At 41.7% G+C, this 19,227-nt stretch overlaps 1 protein-coding gene and 1 long non-coding RNA gene across 3 annotated transcripts in view; one reads left to right on the top strand and one right to left on the bottom strand.

Moving 5' to 3' along the window:
* LOC134956892 (uncharacterized) overlaps positions 1-2,221 on the top strand; it is a 79,911-nt gene extending 77,690 nt beyond the window's left edge. The window contains exons 1-4 of one of the 2 annotated variants that reach the window (XR_010186269.1): positions 983-1,094; positions 1,186-1,557; positions 1,641-1,824; positions 2,098-2,221. This is a non-coding gene — a long non-coding RNA (uncharacterized LOC134956892). Of the gene's footprint in view, positions 1-982; positions 1,095-1,185; positions 1,558-1,640; positions 1,825-2,097 lie in introns of those variants that run through there. The other variant, XR_010186268.1, reaches the window with a different exon arrangement.
* A 1,446-nt stretch (positions 2,222-3,667) lies between these two features.
* LOC134956891 (uncharacterized) lies at positions 3,668-6,217 on the bottom strand. The gene is made up of 5 exons (XM_063938766.1): positions 6,036-6,217; positions 5,348-5,867; positions 4,732-5,271; positions 4,520-4,648; positions 3,668-4,444 (listed from the first exon to the last, which is right to left on the bottom strand). The coding sequence occupies exons 1-5, from the start codon at positions 6,210-6,212 to the stop codon at positions 3,759-3,761; spliced, it is 2,052 nt and encodes a 683-aa protein (XP_063794836.1). The 5' UTR covers positions 6,213-6,217; the 3' UTR covers positions 3,668-3,758.
* Between the last annotated feature and the right edge of the window lie 13,010 nt (positions 6,218-19,227).

Genomic DNA, 19,227 nt, shown 5'->3' with positions numbered 1-19,227 from the left:
AAAACATTTTTTTTTTGGTGTTTTTTTTTTTGGTAATAGCATATCTATTTATATTAGGAGGGATTAGGTACTTGGTTTGTCTTTTTTGGAGGCACAAGTATTATTTAATTGATTTTTTAAAAGAATATTTTTTTCTTCACTCTCCTGAGGGAAATGTACCCATGATTCCACAGTTTTACCCAGGATACACTTCTGCAAAGCACCTCCTATCTCCTCACTCCCGGTGTGAGACATTCAGGGAGAAGGAGCCATTACAGTCAGCTCTGTTGTGGAATCGTTTTTTTAGGAAAATTCCTGCGTTTTAAAACACATTCCTATTTTTGTACTGACTACAATAATGGAGCCATTCTCTGACCAGATTGTGATGTTCATGCTGGCTGCAAGCATGGAGGAAGAGAGTGCTGGTGAACATCAGGATCAAGATCAGCAAATGTCTGCATTGGGTGAGCCAGTATTGCGGGTTTCATTTCCACGTCCACGCCAGTATCGCACTAGGCGTGAACTGGAGGATCTCAGCGAGTTCGAGGTGATACAAAATTATCGCTTATCGACTCGCGACATATATTCGCTGTACGCTCTGTTGGAGGCTGACCTGGAACCTCGGGCCCGGTCCAACCGTGCAGTCAGCGGTTTCCAGAAACTGCTGGGTACGTTACATTTTTTGGCGTCAGGCACATTCCAGCCTACACTGTCTCAAACATGCGGTTTTTCACAGTCGACACTGTCGCGCTGTATAACCCAGGTCATTAGGGCTTTCCGCAAATTGACGATCCAGTACATCACATTTCCAGAGACGGACAGCGAATGTCGTGAGATCAAATTAGGCTTTTTCACCAAATACAAATTTCCCAATGTGCTGGGAGCGATTGACTGTACCCACGTGCAGATCAGACTGCCACGGAATTCAGAAGAATGTTTTCGGAACCGAAAACATTTCCATTCCCTGAATGTACAGGCGGTCTGTGATGTTAACATGAGATTTTTGAACATTTTTGTGGGATTTCCTGGATCGTCTCACGACTCCTTCATCCTAAGCCAGTCATCGCTGTTTGACAAGTTCGAAACAGGAAACATGCCTGGTGGCTGGCTGTTAGGTATGTATTTAAATTGTTTTTATTTTATATTATTTTATTATTTTTTTATTATTTTTTAGATTAACTACCATTTTTTTCCTTTTCTATATAGGTGATGCGGGTTATCCAAACAAATCGTGGCTCTTGACCCCATTGTCTAATCCTGTTGGTAGAGCAGAAAAACGTTACCAAGAGACACACATTGCATCGAGGCAAATAATTGAACGTGCCTTCGGTGTACTTAAAAGCCGGTTTCGATGTTTAGACACTTCCGGCGATGCTCTTTTGTACTCACCGGCGAAGGTTTGCGGCATGGTAAATGCATGTTGTATTTTACACAACATATGTGTCGCAAACCGTTTGCCGGTGACTCTTCGTCGCAGTGCTTTCCGACGCGGGAACCGTTCTTCTGCTGTACCGGTGGGTATGGATGAAGGAGATGATTCCCGGCGGACAGTGATACAAAACTTTTTTTCGGTTGCCTGTGAGTATACTTATAACATTTGTATTATTGTGTAAACTGACATTGTAATATTCTAAAAAAACTTCTTTATTTATGTATTTCAGAGTTTTACGTCCTGTTGATGTGCATTCCCAGGCCTGTTTTGTCCTGTTGACGAATCGTTACCCCCTGTTTTCTCCTGTTGTTGGTTTGCTGCAAATTTTGGACCATTTTATCCAACTCTACCATGGGCGACCTACTTGTGATGTGGACCTGACCCTCCGCCATGTAGCAGACAACCCCCCTCAGGTGAGATGTATTTCCCTAAACTCCCTCTTGTCCAAAATCACCCCGGCATGTCCAAAGTGCAGCCCTCCGGCATTTGCAAAACTGCACATCCAATCATGCCCTGATACAGCAATGCTTGTCCGGGAATGTTTGGATGTGTAGTGACGCAAGTGCCGGAGGATTGCATTTGGGCCCACTGTAACCTGCTTGTGTCGTGTTGATTGTACCTCTTCTTTTCAGGACCAGGGTGACACTTTACCATTAGCTGGAACCTCATACTGTTCTCTTCCACAGGTCTTGCGGTGTTTCCTTCCCAAGTGGCGTGGATGTGAAGAGACACACAGTTCCCCTGATGTTCCATGGGCGACCAACTTGTGATGTGGACCTGACCCTCCGCCATGTAGCAGACAACTCCCCCTCAGGTGAGATGTATTTCCCTAAACTCCCTCTTGTCCAAGTCACCCCGACATGTCCAAAGTGCAGCCCTCCGGCATTTGCCAAACTGCACATCCAATCATTCCCTGATACACCAATACTGGTCAAGGGAATGTTTGGATGTGTAGTGACGCAAGTGCCGGGGGATTGCATTTGGGCCCACTGTAACCTGCTTGTGTCGTGTTGATTGTACCTCTTCTTTTCAGTACCAGGGTGACACTTTACCATTAGCTGGAACCTCATACTGTTCTCTTCCACAGGTCTTGCAGTGTTTCCTTCCCAAGTGGCATGGATGTGAAGAGACACACAGTTCCCCTGATGTTCCATGTGCGACCTACTTCTGTACAATTCAACTTCATATCAAATATTTTTTAATAAAAACCACAGAAAACTTCTCTTTTTAAAAATTTATTGAAGAAAAATTGTAAGGTAATAAAACAAAAAAGTAGTTTGTTATTCTTTATATTCTTTTCTTGTGTAGATAGATATCTGTGGGGAAAAGAAAAAAAGTATATTAAGTAAAGACACTAAAGTCATGTTCATTTCTTTCCAAGAACATTTGTGGAACCACACAGCCCAGCATGACCCATTGCTGGGCTGTGTGGTTCCACAAAGGCAGACGGTCCAAAGTGGAATAGTGGCGTCAGTGGTCAGCACTTTGACACGCTAACATTTGTGGAACCACACAGCCCAGCATGACCCATTGCTAGGCTGTGTGGTTCCACAAAGGCAGGCGGTCCAAAGTGGAATAGTGGCGTCAGTGGTCAGCACTTTGACACGCTAACATTTGTGGAACCACATAGCCCAGCATGACCCATTGCTGGGCTGTGTGGTACCACAAAGGCAGGTGGTCCAAAGTGGAATAGTGGCGTCAGTGGTCAGCACTTTGACACGCTAACATTTGTGGAACCACATAGCCCAGCATGACCCATTGCTGGGCTGTGTGGTTCCACAAAGGCAGGCGGTCCAAAGTGGAATAGTGGCGTCAGTGGTCAGCACTTTGACACGCTAACATTTGTGGAACCACACAGACCAGCATGACCCATTGCTGGGCTGTGTGGTTCCACAAAGGCAGGCGGTCCAAAGTTTCTAGAATATATACATTGAAACATTGCTCTACTCACCTTGGTACGCACAACACGAACTTATGCCGTCCACTTCAATTTTCCACCCAATCCTATGAATAAGCCAAAAACACACACTAGTGAATAGTAAATTCACACAACAGTGAAAGCCTATTGTACACCATTACAAAAAGGATTTTTTGGGTAAAAGAGTGGTATCAGAATTGCTCTTTGGCCCATCATACATGTAGCCACAAGGAGCTTTCATCCGTTACCACACGCGCCCGCATACATGCCCGCGCATGTATGCCTACACAAAGCTCCTTGGTAGTACCCGGTCACGGATGGGAAGCCCAACAAAGAAAAAACAATAGTAAGAAAAAAAAAAAAACTAATGGGAGGGGAAGAAAGGGATACATGAAAAACATAGAAGTAAATAAAACAATGCGACCGGGCTTATGGTGGAAGTCTGTCCGGATCCTGGTGTTCCTCCTGAGTGTGGGGTGTCGATGTCCTGGGAGGCTGGGTAGTACGTTGACTGGGCCTCTGTGCCCATGCGGCTGTAGATGTGGCGGCCGGTGGTGGAGGCATCTGGTGGGTGGGGTACATCCCTGTATATCCCTGGTACATCTGTGACTGTCTGTACTGGGATGGTAGTTGAGGAAGGGTACGAGGCGTCCTTGTGGCTTGTGACGGCGGAAATGGATCACCAGCGTGTTGATGAGCTGGTTCTGGGAGCTTGTCATAGATCATCTGCAGTGTGGTTGCGATGAGCTGTTGGCTGGATGAGGATTGTCGATGGCTCTCCGACATGTTGGTATTGCTGTGTGCCAGACATGTTGTGTTCTCCACGAGCCGGCTCATGGATTCGGCCAGAATGTGAAGGACGTCCATAGTCTCCCTATGATCTTCCATTCTGACCTGTAGCATTGTGGCCATGCTGTCGGCAAGAGCCTTCTGCATTTCAAGCAGACTGTTTGACATCTTCTCCATTGTCCTCTCAATGTTGTCCCGTCTGCTTCCAACGACATTTGTGTACGTATCCTGGCGGGAAGTAATCTCCGATGCCAGGGTGTGAACCCTCTGAACAGTTGAGGGATTCTGCCCTTCCTGGACGTCTGCCACCACTTGCATTTGGGCAGCTGAAAAGAAAATTAGAAAATTTAATACACATTCATCATACATTTGTTTGAAGGCTCACAATTCTATTTACTCACACAGGGATGTAGCAACTGCAGCCTGCTGCACTTCCACCTCGTCATCCTCTGACGACTCCTGTAGGAGGAGATCCGGCCTGTAGTAGGAACCAATTCCCGAAGCTAGTCCGCTGCTGGTCCGTGGCACCACTGTTTGCAAAATAATTTTTTGTTTAAGTTAATAAACTATACAAAACTGCTGAACCCCACACCCCAAAAAATTAAATACAAACCTTCTCCATCCTGTGGTGCCGCTGCTCCAGGAGCTTCACTTGTCCTCGTATCTGAAGACTTTTCAAGGGTCTGGCTGGATACGTCTGCACGGCTGTCCTCAAACCCAAGAAAAGTCTCGTCTGTTAACCCTGTAGACTCAAACAGATCGGGTGATGGGTCCACAAGGGTTGTGTCTTGAGGCTCTTCAGTCACAGTCCCAGAGCTCCTGGAGATACGACGATCTGGTGATGACCTGCGCGCAGGAGCTGTAGTTTGGCGCCCATCTTGTGGTGTGGTCGCCGACGGTGTATGGCGCACAGGTGAAGTTCTGTGCGCTGATGTCTGGCCCACAGGTGATAGTCTGCGCGCCGACGTCGTCTGGTGCACAGGTGACAAACTGTGCGATGACGATCTGTGGCGCACAGGTGAAGATCTGCGCGCTCCTGATGCTTGCTGCGCAGGTGTCGGCCCGCGCGCTGCTGTCGATGCCTGCTGCGCAGGTGTCGGTCCGCGCGCTGGCGATGTCCTGCGCGCAGGTGATGTCCTCTGGGCAGGCCTGTCTGAAAAAAAAATAATCACATTAGCAAGTACAAAACAATTTTTTCGTTAATACAGCTCATCTGAATTTATTCTTACCATCAGGCCTCCTTTTGGACTGCTTATCTCCCGCCTTCTTCCGTCTTCTGGGCAGTTCTTCCTCCTTGGGAAAGCCAGCAGGACGGCTAGAGTCCACACCTCCGCGAACTCCTTCGACCATGGCAGGGTTCATGCGCCTTCTAATAACATTCTCCCAGGGTAGCCACTTCAGGTTGAGAGCCGGTCCACCTCCCGTAGCGGTCTCATGTCGGCGCTGAATCCCCATCTTCTTTTTGGTCTGTCTGCGGCAATCACTGTACCGCTTCATGCAGTTTCTGGTGCTCCGGCGGTTTCCAGATACTGCAGTGACTTGGCTCGCGATGGCATCCCAGATGTTTCGCTTTGTCCTAGCTGCTGTGGTCTGTGCCCTTGGTCCATACAGAACGTCGTAGGACCTGTCGACGCCATCCACTAGAGCACAGTTTTCCGCCTCAGTGTATCTGGGGCCACGCGGCTTTTTCGGTCCTGCATCTTCACCAGAGGCTTCCTCCTCCGACTGCTCCTCTGGCTGGCTTCTTGCCTTTAGGGATTGAAAAAAAAAAAAACATGCATTTAATGAGATCGGTGTGTACCTGTGAGTGTCAGTATCCCTGGCATTGCGCACATATACCTGTAGGTGTGCATGGCAGTGCGCAAACTAGGGTGGGTCAAGTTGGATGCTATTTGTGTCTGCAGGTGTTGTCAGTACCTTTCTACTAGGCTTTTTCTTAGTCTTCTCATGGGCCCTTGACGACCGCGGCTGGTCACTGCATGCCTGGTCGGTCGTATCCCCCTCCTGGGTCGGCTCCCACTCCTCGTTGCTATGCAGGGATAGATCCGAGTGGGTGGGGGAAGGGGGGGATCGGGGCTGCTTGTCCCTTGACATCTCTGTTTTAAAAAGACAAAAATAAAAAAAAATTATATATATTTAAAAATTTAACACATTACATAATTAAATGCAATCACATCATGCTGCTGGGACCCCAGTTCTCAAGCAGGACCAAAGCACAAAACAAAACAAAAAACAAACAAAAAAAAACCCTGTACAAGCATCCCTGCACATACTGGAAATCAACCATGGCTGACACACAAAATGGCTGACACACGCAAAATGGCTGACACACCCAAAATGGCTGACACACACTAGCCAAAAAGCACCCCTGCACACTCAGGAGGTACACCAGAGCTAAAAGAGGAGGAAAAAAACATGTTTGGCATACAACAGACACCACATGTCGGCCGCATGGCCGACCAAACTTGCTCCAAATCACCCCAAACTAACCGAAAAGCATCCCTGCACACTCAGGAGGTACACCAGAGCTAAAAGAGGAGGAAAAAAACATGTTTGGCATACAACCGACACCACATGTCGGCCGCATGGCCGACCAAACTTGCTCCAAATCACCCCAAACTAACCGAAAAGCATCCCTGCACACTCAGGAGGTACACCAGAGCTAAAAGAGGAGGAAAAAAACATGTTTGGCATACAACCGACACCACGTCGGCCGCATGGCCGACCAAACTTGCTCCAAATCACCCCAAACTAACCGAAAAGCATCCCTGCACACAAAAGGAGGTACACCAGAGCTAAAATAGGAGGGAAGAAACATGTTTGACAAACAAACACCACAACATGTCGACCGCATTGCTACCGACACACACTAAAATCAGCCCAAACTAGCCAAAAATCAATCCTGCACATGCTGGAGGTACACCAATGTAAAAGCAAGACCCAAAAAGTCATTTTAAGAAAAAGAAAAAAACTTGAAAAACTACCCCAAAACACAAAAATCCACAAAAAAATGCAGCAAAACAAGCAGGAGCTATACACATACCCAAACACCCCATGTACACCTCATGGCAACCCCCACTACACAAACACATACATGCAACACCAGACCCACATGTGGTACTTACCTACAAATGCTGTAAAAGCTCCGAAAATGGCTCTCCTCCGGGGTAACAGGTATCCTCCTGTCTGTCCTGGAATAAAGCCTGCTGGGGTGTCCAAACGATACCACAGCAAACAACCAATTTGCTAGCTCTGCACCTCCTCACACCTCTCTGCAGGTTCACAAAATGGCTGCAGAGCACGCAGCAAACAAGCCCTAATAAAGGGCTGCTTTCGGCGGGCAGTCGAATTCGGGACGCCCACTACTCGCCGATTGGGCCGTTATCCGCCAAGGGGTGTGTCGAATCCGTTATGCATTGCATATGGTGAATTCATGGTCCCGGCGGCAGGGCTGCGGCTGTCGAGTGCTGGCGAATTTTTAAACGGGCGGAAAAAAGGCGCGATTCGCCCGGGATTGCATATTCTGTATATTTTCTAACTACACATTTACCTATACATTTATCTATCTATGCATTTCTCTCTCTTTTTATACATTAATCTATACTTTTTTAAATATTTCTTTCTATATATTTTTCTAACAATACATTTATCTATACATTTCTCTTACTATATACCTATTCATTTTTCTATCTAAACATTTCTCTCTCTAACTATACATTACTCAATCTATACATTTCTCTCTCTCTTTCCCTGTACATTACTTTGTCTATACATTTTTCTGTCTTTCTTTCTCTATATTTTTCTAAGCATACATTTATCTCTACATGTCTATATCTTACATTAACCTATCTCTCCAACTATACATTTTTTCTATCTATGAATTTCGCTCTCTGATGATACATTATACATTTTTCTACCTCTCGATATATTTTTCTAACTATACATTTCTCTTACTCTCTACATATACATGTTTCTATCTATAAATTTCTCCCTATCTTTATATCTATTTTTCAAACTACTCATTTATCTATACATTTTTCTATCTCCCTAACTATACATTTCTCTAACGTCCTAAGTGGATGCTGGGGACTCCGTAAGGACCATGGGGAATAGCGGCTCCGCAGGAGACTGGGCACATCTAAAGAAAGCTTTAGGATTATCTGGTGTGCACTGGCTCCTCCCCCTATGACCCTCCTCCAAGCCTCAGTTAGATCTTTGTGCCCGAACGAGAAGGGTGCACACTAGGGGCTCTCCTGAGCTTCTTAGTGAAAGTTTTAGTTTAGGTTTTTTATTTTCAGTGAGACCTGCTGGCAACAGGCTCACTGCATCGAGGGACTAAGGGGAGAAGAAGCGAACTCACCTGCGTGCAGAGTGGATTGGGCTTCTTAGGCTACTGGACATTAGCTCCAGAGGGACGATCACAGGCCCAGCCTGGATGGGTCCCAGAGCCGCGCCGCCGGCCCCCTTACAGAGCCAGAAGGCAGAAGAGGTCCGGAAAATCGGCGGCAGAAGACGTCCTGTCTTCAACAAGGTAGCGCACAGCACTGCAGCTGTGCGCCATTGCTCTCAGCACACTTCACACTCCGGTCACTGAGGGTGCAGGGCGCTGGGGGGGGGCGCCCTGAGACGCAATAAAAAACACCTTGGATGGCAAAAAAAATGCATCACATATAGCTCCTGGGCTATATGGATGCATTTAACCCCTGCCAAAATACATAAAAAAATGGGAGATAAGGCCGCCGATAAGGGGGCGGAGCCTATCTCCTCAGCACACTGGCGCCATTTTCCCTCACAGCTCCGTTGGAAGGAAGCTCCCTGTCTCTCCCCTGCAGTCACTACACTACAGAAAGGGTTAAAAAAGAGAGGGGGGGCACTAATTACGCGCAGTATTAAAGATACAGCAGCTATAAGGGGAAAAACACTTATATAAGGTTATCCCTGTATATATATAGCGCTCTGGTGTGTGCTGGCAAACTCTCCCTCTGTCTCCCCAAAGGGCTAGTGGGGTCCTGTCCTCTATCAGAGCATTCCCTGTGTGTGTGCTGTATGTCGGTACGTTTGTGTCGACATGTATGAGGAGAAAAATGATGTGGAGACGGAGCAGATTGCCTGTAATAGTGATGTCACCCTCTAGGGGGTTGACACCTGAGTGGATGAACTGTTGGAAGGAATTACGTGACAGTGTCAGCTCTGTATAAAAGACAGTGGTTGACATGAGACAGCCGGCTACTCAGCTTGTGCCTGTCCAGACGTCTCATAGGCCGTCAGGGGCTCTAAAGCGCCCGTTACCTCAGATGGCAGATATAGACGCCGACACGGATACTGACTCCAGTGTCGACGGTGAAGAGACAAATGTGACTTCCAGTAGGGCCACACGTTACATGATTGAGGCAATGAAATATGTTTTACACATTTCTGATAATACGAGTACCACCAAAAAAAGGGGTATTATGTTCGGTGAGGAAAAACTACCTGTAGTTTTCCTGAATCTGAGAAATTAAATGAGGTGTGTGATGATGCGTGGTTTTCCCCCGATAACAACTGATAATTTCTAAAAGGTTATTGGCATTATATCCTTTCCCGCCAGAGGTTAGGGTGCGTTGGGAAACACCTCCTAGGGTGGATAAAGCGCTCACACGCTTGTAAGGGCTCTACCCTCTCCTGAGATGGCCGCCCTTAAGGATCCTGCTGATAGAAAGCAGGAGGGTATCCTAAAATGTATTTACACACATACTGGTGTTATACTGCGACCAGCAATCGCCTCAGCCTGGATGTGCAGTGCTGGGTTGGCGTGGTCGGAAAATATTGATACCCTAGATAGGGACAGTATATTTTTGCCTATAGAGCATTTAAAAGATGCATTTCTATATATGCGTGATGCACAGCGGAATATTTGCCGACTGGCATCAAGTCTAAGTGCGTTGTCCATTTCTACCAGTAGAGTGTTATGGACACGTCAGTGGTCAGGTGAGGCGTATTCCAAACGGCATTTGGTAGTATTGCCTTATTAAGGGGAGGAGTTATTTGGGGTCGGTCTTTCAGACCTGGTGGCCACGGCAACAGCTGGGAAATCCACGTTTGTACCCCAGGTCGCCTCTCAACATGAGAAGACGCCGTATTATCAGGCGCAGTCTTTTCGTGGACAAGCGGGCAAAAGGTTCCTCATTTCTGCCCCGTGACAGAGGGAGAGGAAAAAGGCTGCAGAAATCAGCCAGTTCCCAGGAACAGAAACCCTCTCCCGCCTCTGCCAAGCCCTCAGTATGACGCTGGGGCTTTACAAGCAGAATCAGGCACGGTGGGGGGCCCGTCTCAATGAATTTCAGCGCGCAGTGGGCTCACTCGCAAGTAGACCCCTGGATCCTTCAGGTGATATCTCAGGGGTACAAATTAGAATTCGAGACGTCTCCCCCTCGCCGTTTCCTAAAGTCGGCTTTACCGATGTCTCCTTCTGACAGGGAGACAGTTTTGGAAGCCATTCACAAGCTGTATTCCCAGCAGGTGATTATCAAGGTACCCCTCCTGCAACAGGGAACGGGGTATTATTCCACACTGTTGTGGTACCGAAGCCGGACGGCTCGGTGAGACCGATTCTAAATCTAAAATCTTTGAACACTTACATACAGAGGTTCAAATTCAAGATTGAGTCACTCAGAGCAGTGATTGCGAACCTGGAAGAAGGGGACTACATGATGTCTCGGGACATCAAGGATGCTTACCTTCATGTCAAAATTTACCCTTCCCATCAAGGGTACCTCAGGTTTATGGTACAGAACTGTCACTATCAGTTCAGACGCTGCGGTATGGATGGTCCACGGCACCCCGGGTCTTTACCAAGGTAATGGCCGAAATGATGATATTCCTTCGAAGGAAGGGAATTTTAGTTATCCTTTACTTGGACGATTCCCTGATAAGGGTAAGATCCAGGGAACAGTTGGAGGTCGGTGTAGCACTATCTCAGGTAGTGTTGCGGCAGCACGATTGGATTCTCAATATTCCAAAATCGCAGCTGATTCCGACGACTAGTCTTCTGTTCCTAGGGATGATCCTGGACACAGTCCAGAAAAAGGTGTTTCTCCCGAAAGGAGAAAGCCAGCGAGTTATCCGAGCTAGTCAGGAACCTCCTAAAACCGAGCCAAGTCTCAGTGCATCAATGCACAAGGGTTCTGGGTAAAATGGTGGCTTCCTACGAAGCAATCCCATTCGGCAGATTCCACGCAAGAACTTTCCAGTGGGACCTGCTGGACAAATGGTCCGGGTCGCATCTTCAGATGCATCAGCGGATAACCCTGTCACCAAGGACAAGGGTGTCCCTCCTGTGGTGGTTGCAGAGTGCTCATCTTCTAGAGGGCCGCAGATTCGGCATTCAGGACTGGGTCCTGGTGACCACGGATGCCAGCCTGCGAGGCTGGGGAGCAGTCACACAGGGAAGGAATATCCAGGGCTTATGGTCAAGCCTGGAGACATCACTTCACATAAATATCCTGAAGCTAAGGGCCATTTACAATGCTCTAAGCTTAGCAAGACCTCTGCTTCAAGGTCAGCCGGTGTTGATCCAGTCGGACAACATCACGGCAGTCACCCACGTAAACAGACAGGGTGGCACAAGAAGCAGGAGGGCAATGGCAGAAGCTGCAAGGATTCTTCGCTGGTCGGAAAATCATGTGATAGCACTGTCAGCAGTATTCATTCCGGGAGTGGACAACTGGGAAGCAGACTTCCTCAGCACGACCTCCACCCGGGAGAGTGGGGACTTCACCCAGAAGTCTTCCACATGATTATAAACCGTTGGGAAAAACTCGACAGGTATTGCGCCAGGTCAAGGGACCCTCAGGCAATAGCTGTAGACGCTCTGGTAACACCGTGGGTGTACCAGTCAGTGTATGTGTTCCCTCCTCTGCCTCTCATACCCAAGGTACTGAGATTGATAAGATGGAGAGGAGTAAGCACTATATTCGTGGCTCCGGATTGGCCAAGAAGGACTTGGTAACCGGAACTTCAAGAGATGCTCACGGAGGATCCGTGGCCTCTACCTCTAAGAAGGGACCTGCTCCAGCAAGGACCCTGTCTGTTCCAAGACTTACCGCGGCTGCGTTTGACGGCATGGCGGTTGAACGCCGGATCCTGAAGGAAAAAAGGCATTCCGGATTAAGTCATCCCTATCCTGATCAAAGCCAGGAAGGATGTAACCGCAAAACATTATCACCGCATTTGGCGAAAATATGTTGCGTGGTGCGAGGCCAGTAAGGCCCGACGGAGGAAATTCAACTGGGTCGATTCCTACATTTCCTGCAAACAGGAGTGTCTATGGGCCTGAAATGGGGGTCCATTAAGGTTCAAATTTCGGCCCTGTCAATTTTCTTCCAAAAAGAACTAGCTTCAGTCCCTGAAGTTCAGACGTTTGTAAAAGGGGTACTGCATATACAGCCTCCTTTTGTGCCTCCAGTGGCACTTTGGGATCTCAATGTAGTTTTTGGGTTCCAAAAGTCACATTGGTTTGAACCACTTAAATCTGTGGAGTTAAAATATCTCACAGGGAAAGTGGTCATGCTGTTGGCCCTGGTCTGGGCCAGGCGCGTGTCAGAATTGGCGGCTTTATCCTGTAAAAGCCCTTATCTGATTTTCCATTCGGACAGGGCGGAATTGAGGACTCGTCCTCAGTTTCTCCCTAAGGTGGTTTCAGCGTTTCACCTGAACCAACCTATTGTGGTGCCTGCGGCTACTAGGGACTTGGAGGACTCCAAGTTGCTAGACGTTGTCAGGGCCCTGAAAATATATGTTTCCAGGATGGCTGGAGTCAGGAAAACTGACTCGCTGTTTATCCTGTATGCACCCAACAAGCTGGGTGCTCCTGCTTCTAAGCAGACTATTGCTCGTTGGATTTGTAGTACAATTCAGCTTGCACATTCGGTGGCAGGCCTGCCACAGCCAAAAATCTGTAAATGCCCACTCCACAAGGAAGGTGGGCTCATCTTGGGCGGCTGCCCGAGGGGTCTCGGCTTTACAACTTTGCCGAGCAGCTACTTGGTCAGGAGCAAATACGTTTGTAAAATTCTACAAAATTGATACCCTGGCTGAGGAGGACATGGAGTTCTCTCATTTGGTGCTGCAGAGTCATCCGCACTCTCCCGCCCGTTTGGGAGCTTTGGTATAATCCCCATGGTCCTTACGGAGTCCCCAGCATCCACTTAGGACGTTAGAGAAAATAAGAATTTACTTACCGATAATTCTATTTCTCGTAGTCCGTAGTGGATGCTGGGCGCCCATCCCAAGTGCGGATTGTCTGCAATACTAGTACATAGTTATTGTTACCAAAAAATCGGGTTATTGCTGTAGTGAGCCATCTTTTCTAGAGGCTCCTCTGTTATCATGCTGTTAACTGGGTTCAGATCACAGGTTATACGGTGTGATTGGTGTGGCTGGTATGAGTCTTACCCGGGATTCAAGATCCTTCCTTATTGTGTACGCTCGTCCGGGCACAGTATCCTAACTGAGGCTTGGAGGAGGGTCATAGGGGGAGGAGCCAGTGCACACCAGATAATCCTAAAGCTTTCTTTAGATGTGCCCAGTCTCCTGCGGAGCCGCTATTCCCCATGGTCCTTACGGAGTCCCCAGCATCCACTACGGACTACGAGAAATAGAATTATCGGTAAGTAAATTCTTATTTTTTCTATCTATACATTTCCCTATCGGTCTATCTATTTCTCTACATAAACATATTTCTATCTATACATTTCTCTCTTTTTATACCTTACTCTAACTATATATTTCTCTCTCTGCCTATACAATTTTCTATCTATACATTTCTCTATCTTTCTGTATATTTTACTAACTATGCATTTATCTATACATTTCTCTATCTCTACATTTCTCTTACTCTATACCTATACATATCTCGATCTATACATTTCCCTATCTGTCTATTTCTCTACCTATACATTTTTCTATCTATGCATTTCACTCTCTGACTATACATTATACCTTTTTCTACCTTTCTATATATTTTTCTAACTATACATTTCACGTATTCTCTACCTATACATTGTTCTATCTACACATTTCTTCTGTCTTTTTTCTATTTTTCTAACTACATATTTATCTATACATTTCTCTGTCTCTCTACCTATACATTTTTTTATCTATACAGTTCCCTATCTCTCTAACTATACCTTTTTCTATCTTTGCATTTCTCTCTCTGACTATACATTACTCTATATATTTTTCTATCTTTCTTTCTATATATTTTTCTGACTATACATTTATATATACATTTCTCTATCTCTACATTTACCTTACTTGCTACCTATATATTTTTCTAACTAAACATTTCTCTCTCTGACTATACATTACTCTAGCTATACATTTCTCTCTCTGCCTATACATTATTCTATCTATACATTTCTCTATCTGCCTATACATTATTCTAACTATAGATTTCTCTATCTTTCCATGTATGTTTCTAACTACACATTTATCTATACATTTTCCTATCTATCAATTTCTCTACCTATACATTTTTTTATCTATGCATTTCTCTCGTTTTATACATAACTATCTATACATTTCTATCTCTGCCTATACATTACTCTATACATTTCTCTATCTTTCTGTATATTGTTCTAAGTATACATTTATCTATACATTTCTATTTCTATATCTATCTACAATTGACTGTTTATAAATTTTTTGAGGCTGTGCGTGCCAACCGTGATCTTGAGCTTGCAGAACCCACATGCTGAGTGCTTCACCTACAGTAACCCCCTTTCCCGGAACTACAATCATTCACTGGTACTCGGCTGCCACCATGACTTCAACTCTACGTACTGTAAGCTAAATATCACAAACACATCTAATTAAAGGGAGCAGTACTGCTTTCTATCTTTACATTTCTCTATCTATGTGTTTCCTTATCTCTCAAACTATACATTTTTCTATATACACATTTCTCTCTGCCTATACATTACTCTTTCTTTCTGTATAATTTTCTAACTACACATTTATCTATACATCTCTCTATGTCTCTAACTATATATTTTTTATTAATGCATTTCTGTCTCCTTTTATACATTACTCTATCTATACATGTTTCTGTCTTTCTATATAGTTTTCTAAGTATACATTGCACTTATTCTCTGACTATACATTTTTCTATCTATCTATTTCTCTCTCTGAATATACATTTCTTTATCTATACATTGCTCTATCTTTTTTCTGTATATTTTTCTATCTATGCATTTCTCTCTCTGGCTTTACATTATACATTTTTATTTTTATATATTTTTATTACTATACATTTCTCTTACTCAATCTTTTTACATTTTTCTATTTGTACATTTCCCTATCTGTCTATTTATTTCTATACCTATACATATTTCTATCTGTACATTTCTCTATTTTTCTTTCTGTATATTTTTCTTACTATACATTTACGTATATATACACATTTCTATAACTTACATTTCCCCATCTCTCTAACTATACACTTTCTAAACATTTTTCTATCTATACATTTCCCTACCTATCTGTCTTTCTCTACCTATACATTTTTCTAGCTATACATTTTTCTCTGACTATACATTATCTATACATTTTTCTATCTATATATTTTTCTTACTCTCTACCTATACATATTTCTATCTATACATTTACCTATCTATATATTTCTCTATCTATACATTTCTCTAGCTATACATTGCTCTATCTTTCTTTCTGTATATTTTTCTAGCTATACATTTATGTATACATTTCTATATCTACAATTTCCCTTTCTCTCTTACTATACATTATCTATGCATTTCTATCTCTGACTATACATTATTCTATCTTTCTATATATATTTTCATAATTATACAGTTCTCTTACCCAATACCTATAGTTTTTTCTATCTATACATTCCCTATCTTTATATATTTTTCTCTACCTATACATTTTTCTATCTATACATTTATCTTTCTGACTATACATCACTCTATATATTGCTCTATCTTTCTTTCTGTATATTTTTCTAACTATATATTTACCTATACATTTCTATATCTTACATTTCCCTCTCTCTCTCTCTCTCTCTCTCATTATACATTTTTTCTATCTATGCATTTTTCTCTCTGACTATACAGTACACATTTTACTATTTTTCTATATATTTTTTCTAACTATACAGTTCTCTTACCCAGTACCTATACATTTTTCTAGCTATACATTTTTCTCTGACTATACATTATCTATATATTTTTCTATCTATATATTTTTCTTACTCTCTACCTATACATACTGTATTTCTATCTATACATTTCCCTATCTATATATTTCTCTATCTATACATTTCTCTATCTTTCTTTCTGTATATTTTTCTAGCTATACATTTATGTATATATTTCTATATCTACATTTCCCTTTCTCTCTTACTATACATTATCTATGCATTTCTATCTCTGACTATACATTATTCTATCTTTCTATATATATTTTCATAATTATACAGTTCTCTTACCCAATACCTATAGTTTTTTCTATCTATACATTCCCTATCTTTATATATTTTTCTCTACCTATACATTTTTCTATCTATACATTTATCTTTCTGACTATACATCACTCTATATATTGCTCTATCTTTCTTTCTGTATATTTTTCTAACTATATATTTACCTATACATTTCTATATCTTACATTTCCCTCTCTCTCTCTCTCTCTCTCTCATTATACATTTTTTCTATCTATGCATTTTTCTCTCTGACTATACAGTACACATTTTACTATTTTTCTATATATTTTTTCTAACTATACAGTTCTCTTACCCAGTACCTATACATTTTTCTAGCTATACATTTTTCTCTGACTATACATTATCTATATATTTTTCTATCTATATATTTTTCTTACTCTCTACCTATACATACTGTATTTCTATCTATACATTTCCCTATCTATATATTTCTCTATCTATACATTTCTCTATCTTTCTTTCTGTATATTTTTCTAGCTATACATTTATGTATATATTTCTATATCTACATTTCCCTTTCTCTCTTACTATACATTATCTATGCATTTCTATCTCTGACTATACATTATTCTATCTTTCTATATATATTTTCATAATTATACAGTTCTCTTACCCAATACCTATAGTTTTTTCTATCTATACATTCCCTATCTTTATATATTTTTCTCTACCTATACATTTTTCTATCTATACATTTATCTTTCTGACTATACATCACTCTATCTATATATTGCTCTCTTTCTTTCTGTATATTTTTCTAACTATACATTTACCTATACATTTCTATATCTTACATTTCCCTCTCTCTCTCTCTCTAATTATACATTTTTTCTATCTATGCATTTTTCTCTCTGACTATACAGTACACATTTTACTATTTTTCTATATATTTATTCTAACTATACAGTTCTTTTACCCAGTACCTATACATTTTTTTATCTATACATTTCCCTATCTTTATATCTATTTCTCTACCTATACAATTTTCTATCTATACATTTCTCTCTCTGACTATACATCACTCTATCTATATATTGCTCTATATTTCTTTCTGTCTATTTTTGTAATGACACAATGTTCTATACATTTCTCTAGCTTTACACATCCCTATCTTTCTAACTATACATTTTTCTATCTATGCATTTATCACTCTTTTTATACATTAATCTATACTTTTTTAAATATTTCTTTCTATATATTTTTCTAACAATACATTTATCTATACATTTCTCTTACTATATATCTATTCATTTTTCTATCTAAACATTTCTCTCTCTAACTATACATTACTCAATCTATACATTTCTCTCTTTCCCTGTACATTACTTTGTCTATACATTTTTCTGTCTTTCTTTCTGTATATTTTTCTAAGCATACATTTATCTCTACATGTCTATATCTTACATTAACCTATCTATGAATTTCGCTCTCTGATGATACATTATACATTTTTCTACCTCTCGATATATTTTTCTAACTATACATTTCTCTTACTGTCTACATATACATGTTTCTATCTATAAATTTCTCCCTATCTTTAGATCTATTTTTCAAACTACTCATTTATCTATACATTTTTCTATCTCTCTAACTATACATTTTTCTATCTATACTTAATTTCCCTATCGGTCTATCTATTTCTCTACATAAACATATTTATATCTATACATTTCTCTCTTTATATACCTTACTCTAACTATATATTTCTCTCTCTACCTATACAATTTTCTATCTATACATTTCTCTATCTTTCTGTATATTTTACTAACTATGCATTTATCTATACATTTCTCTGTCTCTACATTTCTCTTACTCTATACCTATACATATCTCGATCTATACATTTCCCTATCTGTCTATTTCTCTACCTATAAATTTTTCTATCTATTCATTTCACTCTCTGACTATACATTATACCTTTTTCTACCTTTCTATATATTTTTCTAACTATACATTTCACGTATTCTCTACCTATACATTGTTCTATCTACAAATTTCTTCTGTCTTTTTTCTATTTTTCTAACTACATATTTATCTATACATTTCTCTGTCTCTCTACCTATACATTTTTTTATCTATACATTTCCCTATCTCTCTAACTATACCTATTTCTATCTGCATTTCTCTCTCTGACTATACATTACTCTATATATTTTTCTATCTTTCTATATATTTTTCTGACTATACATTTATATATACATTTCTCTAGCTCTACATTTACCTTACTCGCTACCTATACATTTTTCTATCTAAACATTTCTCTCTCTGACTATACATTACTCTAGCTATATATTTCTCTCTCTGCCAATACATTATTCTATCTATACATTTCTCTATCTGCCTATACATTATTCTAACTATAGATTTCTCTATCTTTCCATATATTTTTCTAACTACACATTTATCTATACATTTTCCTATCTATCAATTTCTCTACCTATACATTTTTTTATCTATGCATTTCTCTCTTTTTGTACATAACTATATACATTTCTATCTCTACCTATACATTACTCTATCTATACATTTCTCTATCTTTCTGTATATTGTTCTAAGTATACATTTATCTATAAATTTCTATTTCTATATCTATCTACAATTGACTGT

Source organism: Pseudophryne corroboree, chromosome 9, assembly GCF_028390025.1.
Source record: "Pseudophryne corroboree isolate aPseCor3 chromosome 9, aPseCor3.hap2, whole genome shotgun sequence".
NCBI lineage: Eukaryota > Metazoa > Chordata > Amphibia > Anura > Myobatrachidae > Pseudophryne > Pseudophryne corroboree.
This window is presented reverse-complemented; position numbering and strand designations above follow the sequence as displayed.

What these genes read in the sequence shown, in the direction of transcription:
- LOC134956891 (XM_063938766.1), bottom strand. Translation starts at nt 6,212, where the DNA reads ATGTCAAGGGACAAGCAGCCCCGATCCCCCCCTTCCCCCACCCACTCG. An exon ending in GTCCAAAAGGAGGCCTGATG is followed by an intron (nt 5,272 to 5,347) that starts GTAAGAATAAAT and finishes TTTTTTTTTCAG; the next exon opens with ACAGGCCTGCCCAGAGGACA. An exon ending in GGCACCACAGGATGGAGAAG is followed by an intron (nt 4,649 to 4,731) that starts GTTTGTATTTAA and finishes TTTTGCAAACAG; the next exon opens with TGGTGCCACGGACCAGCAGC.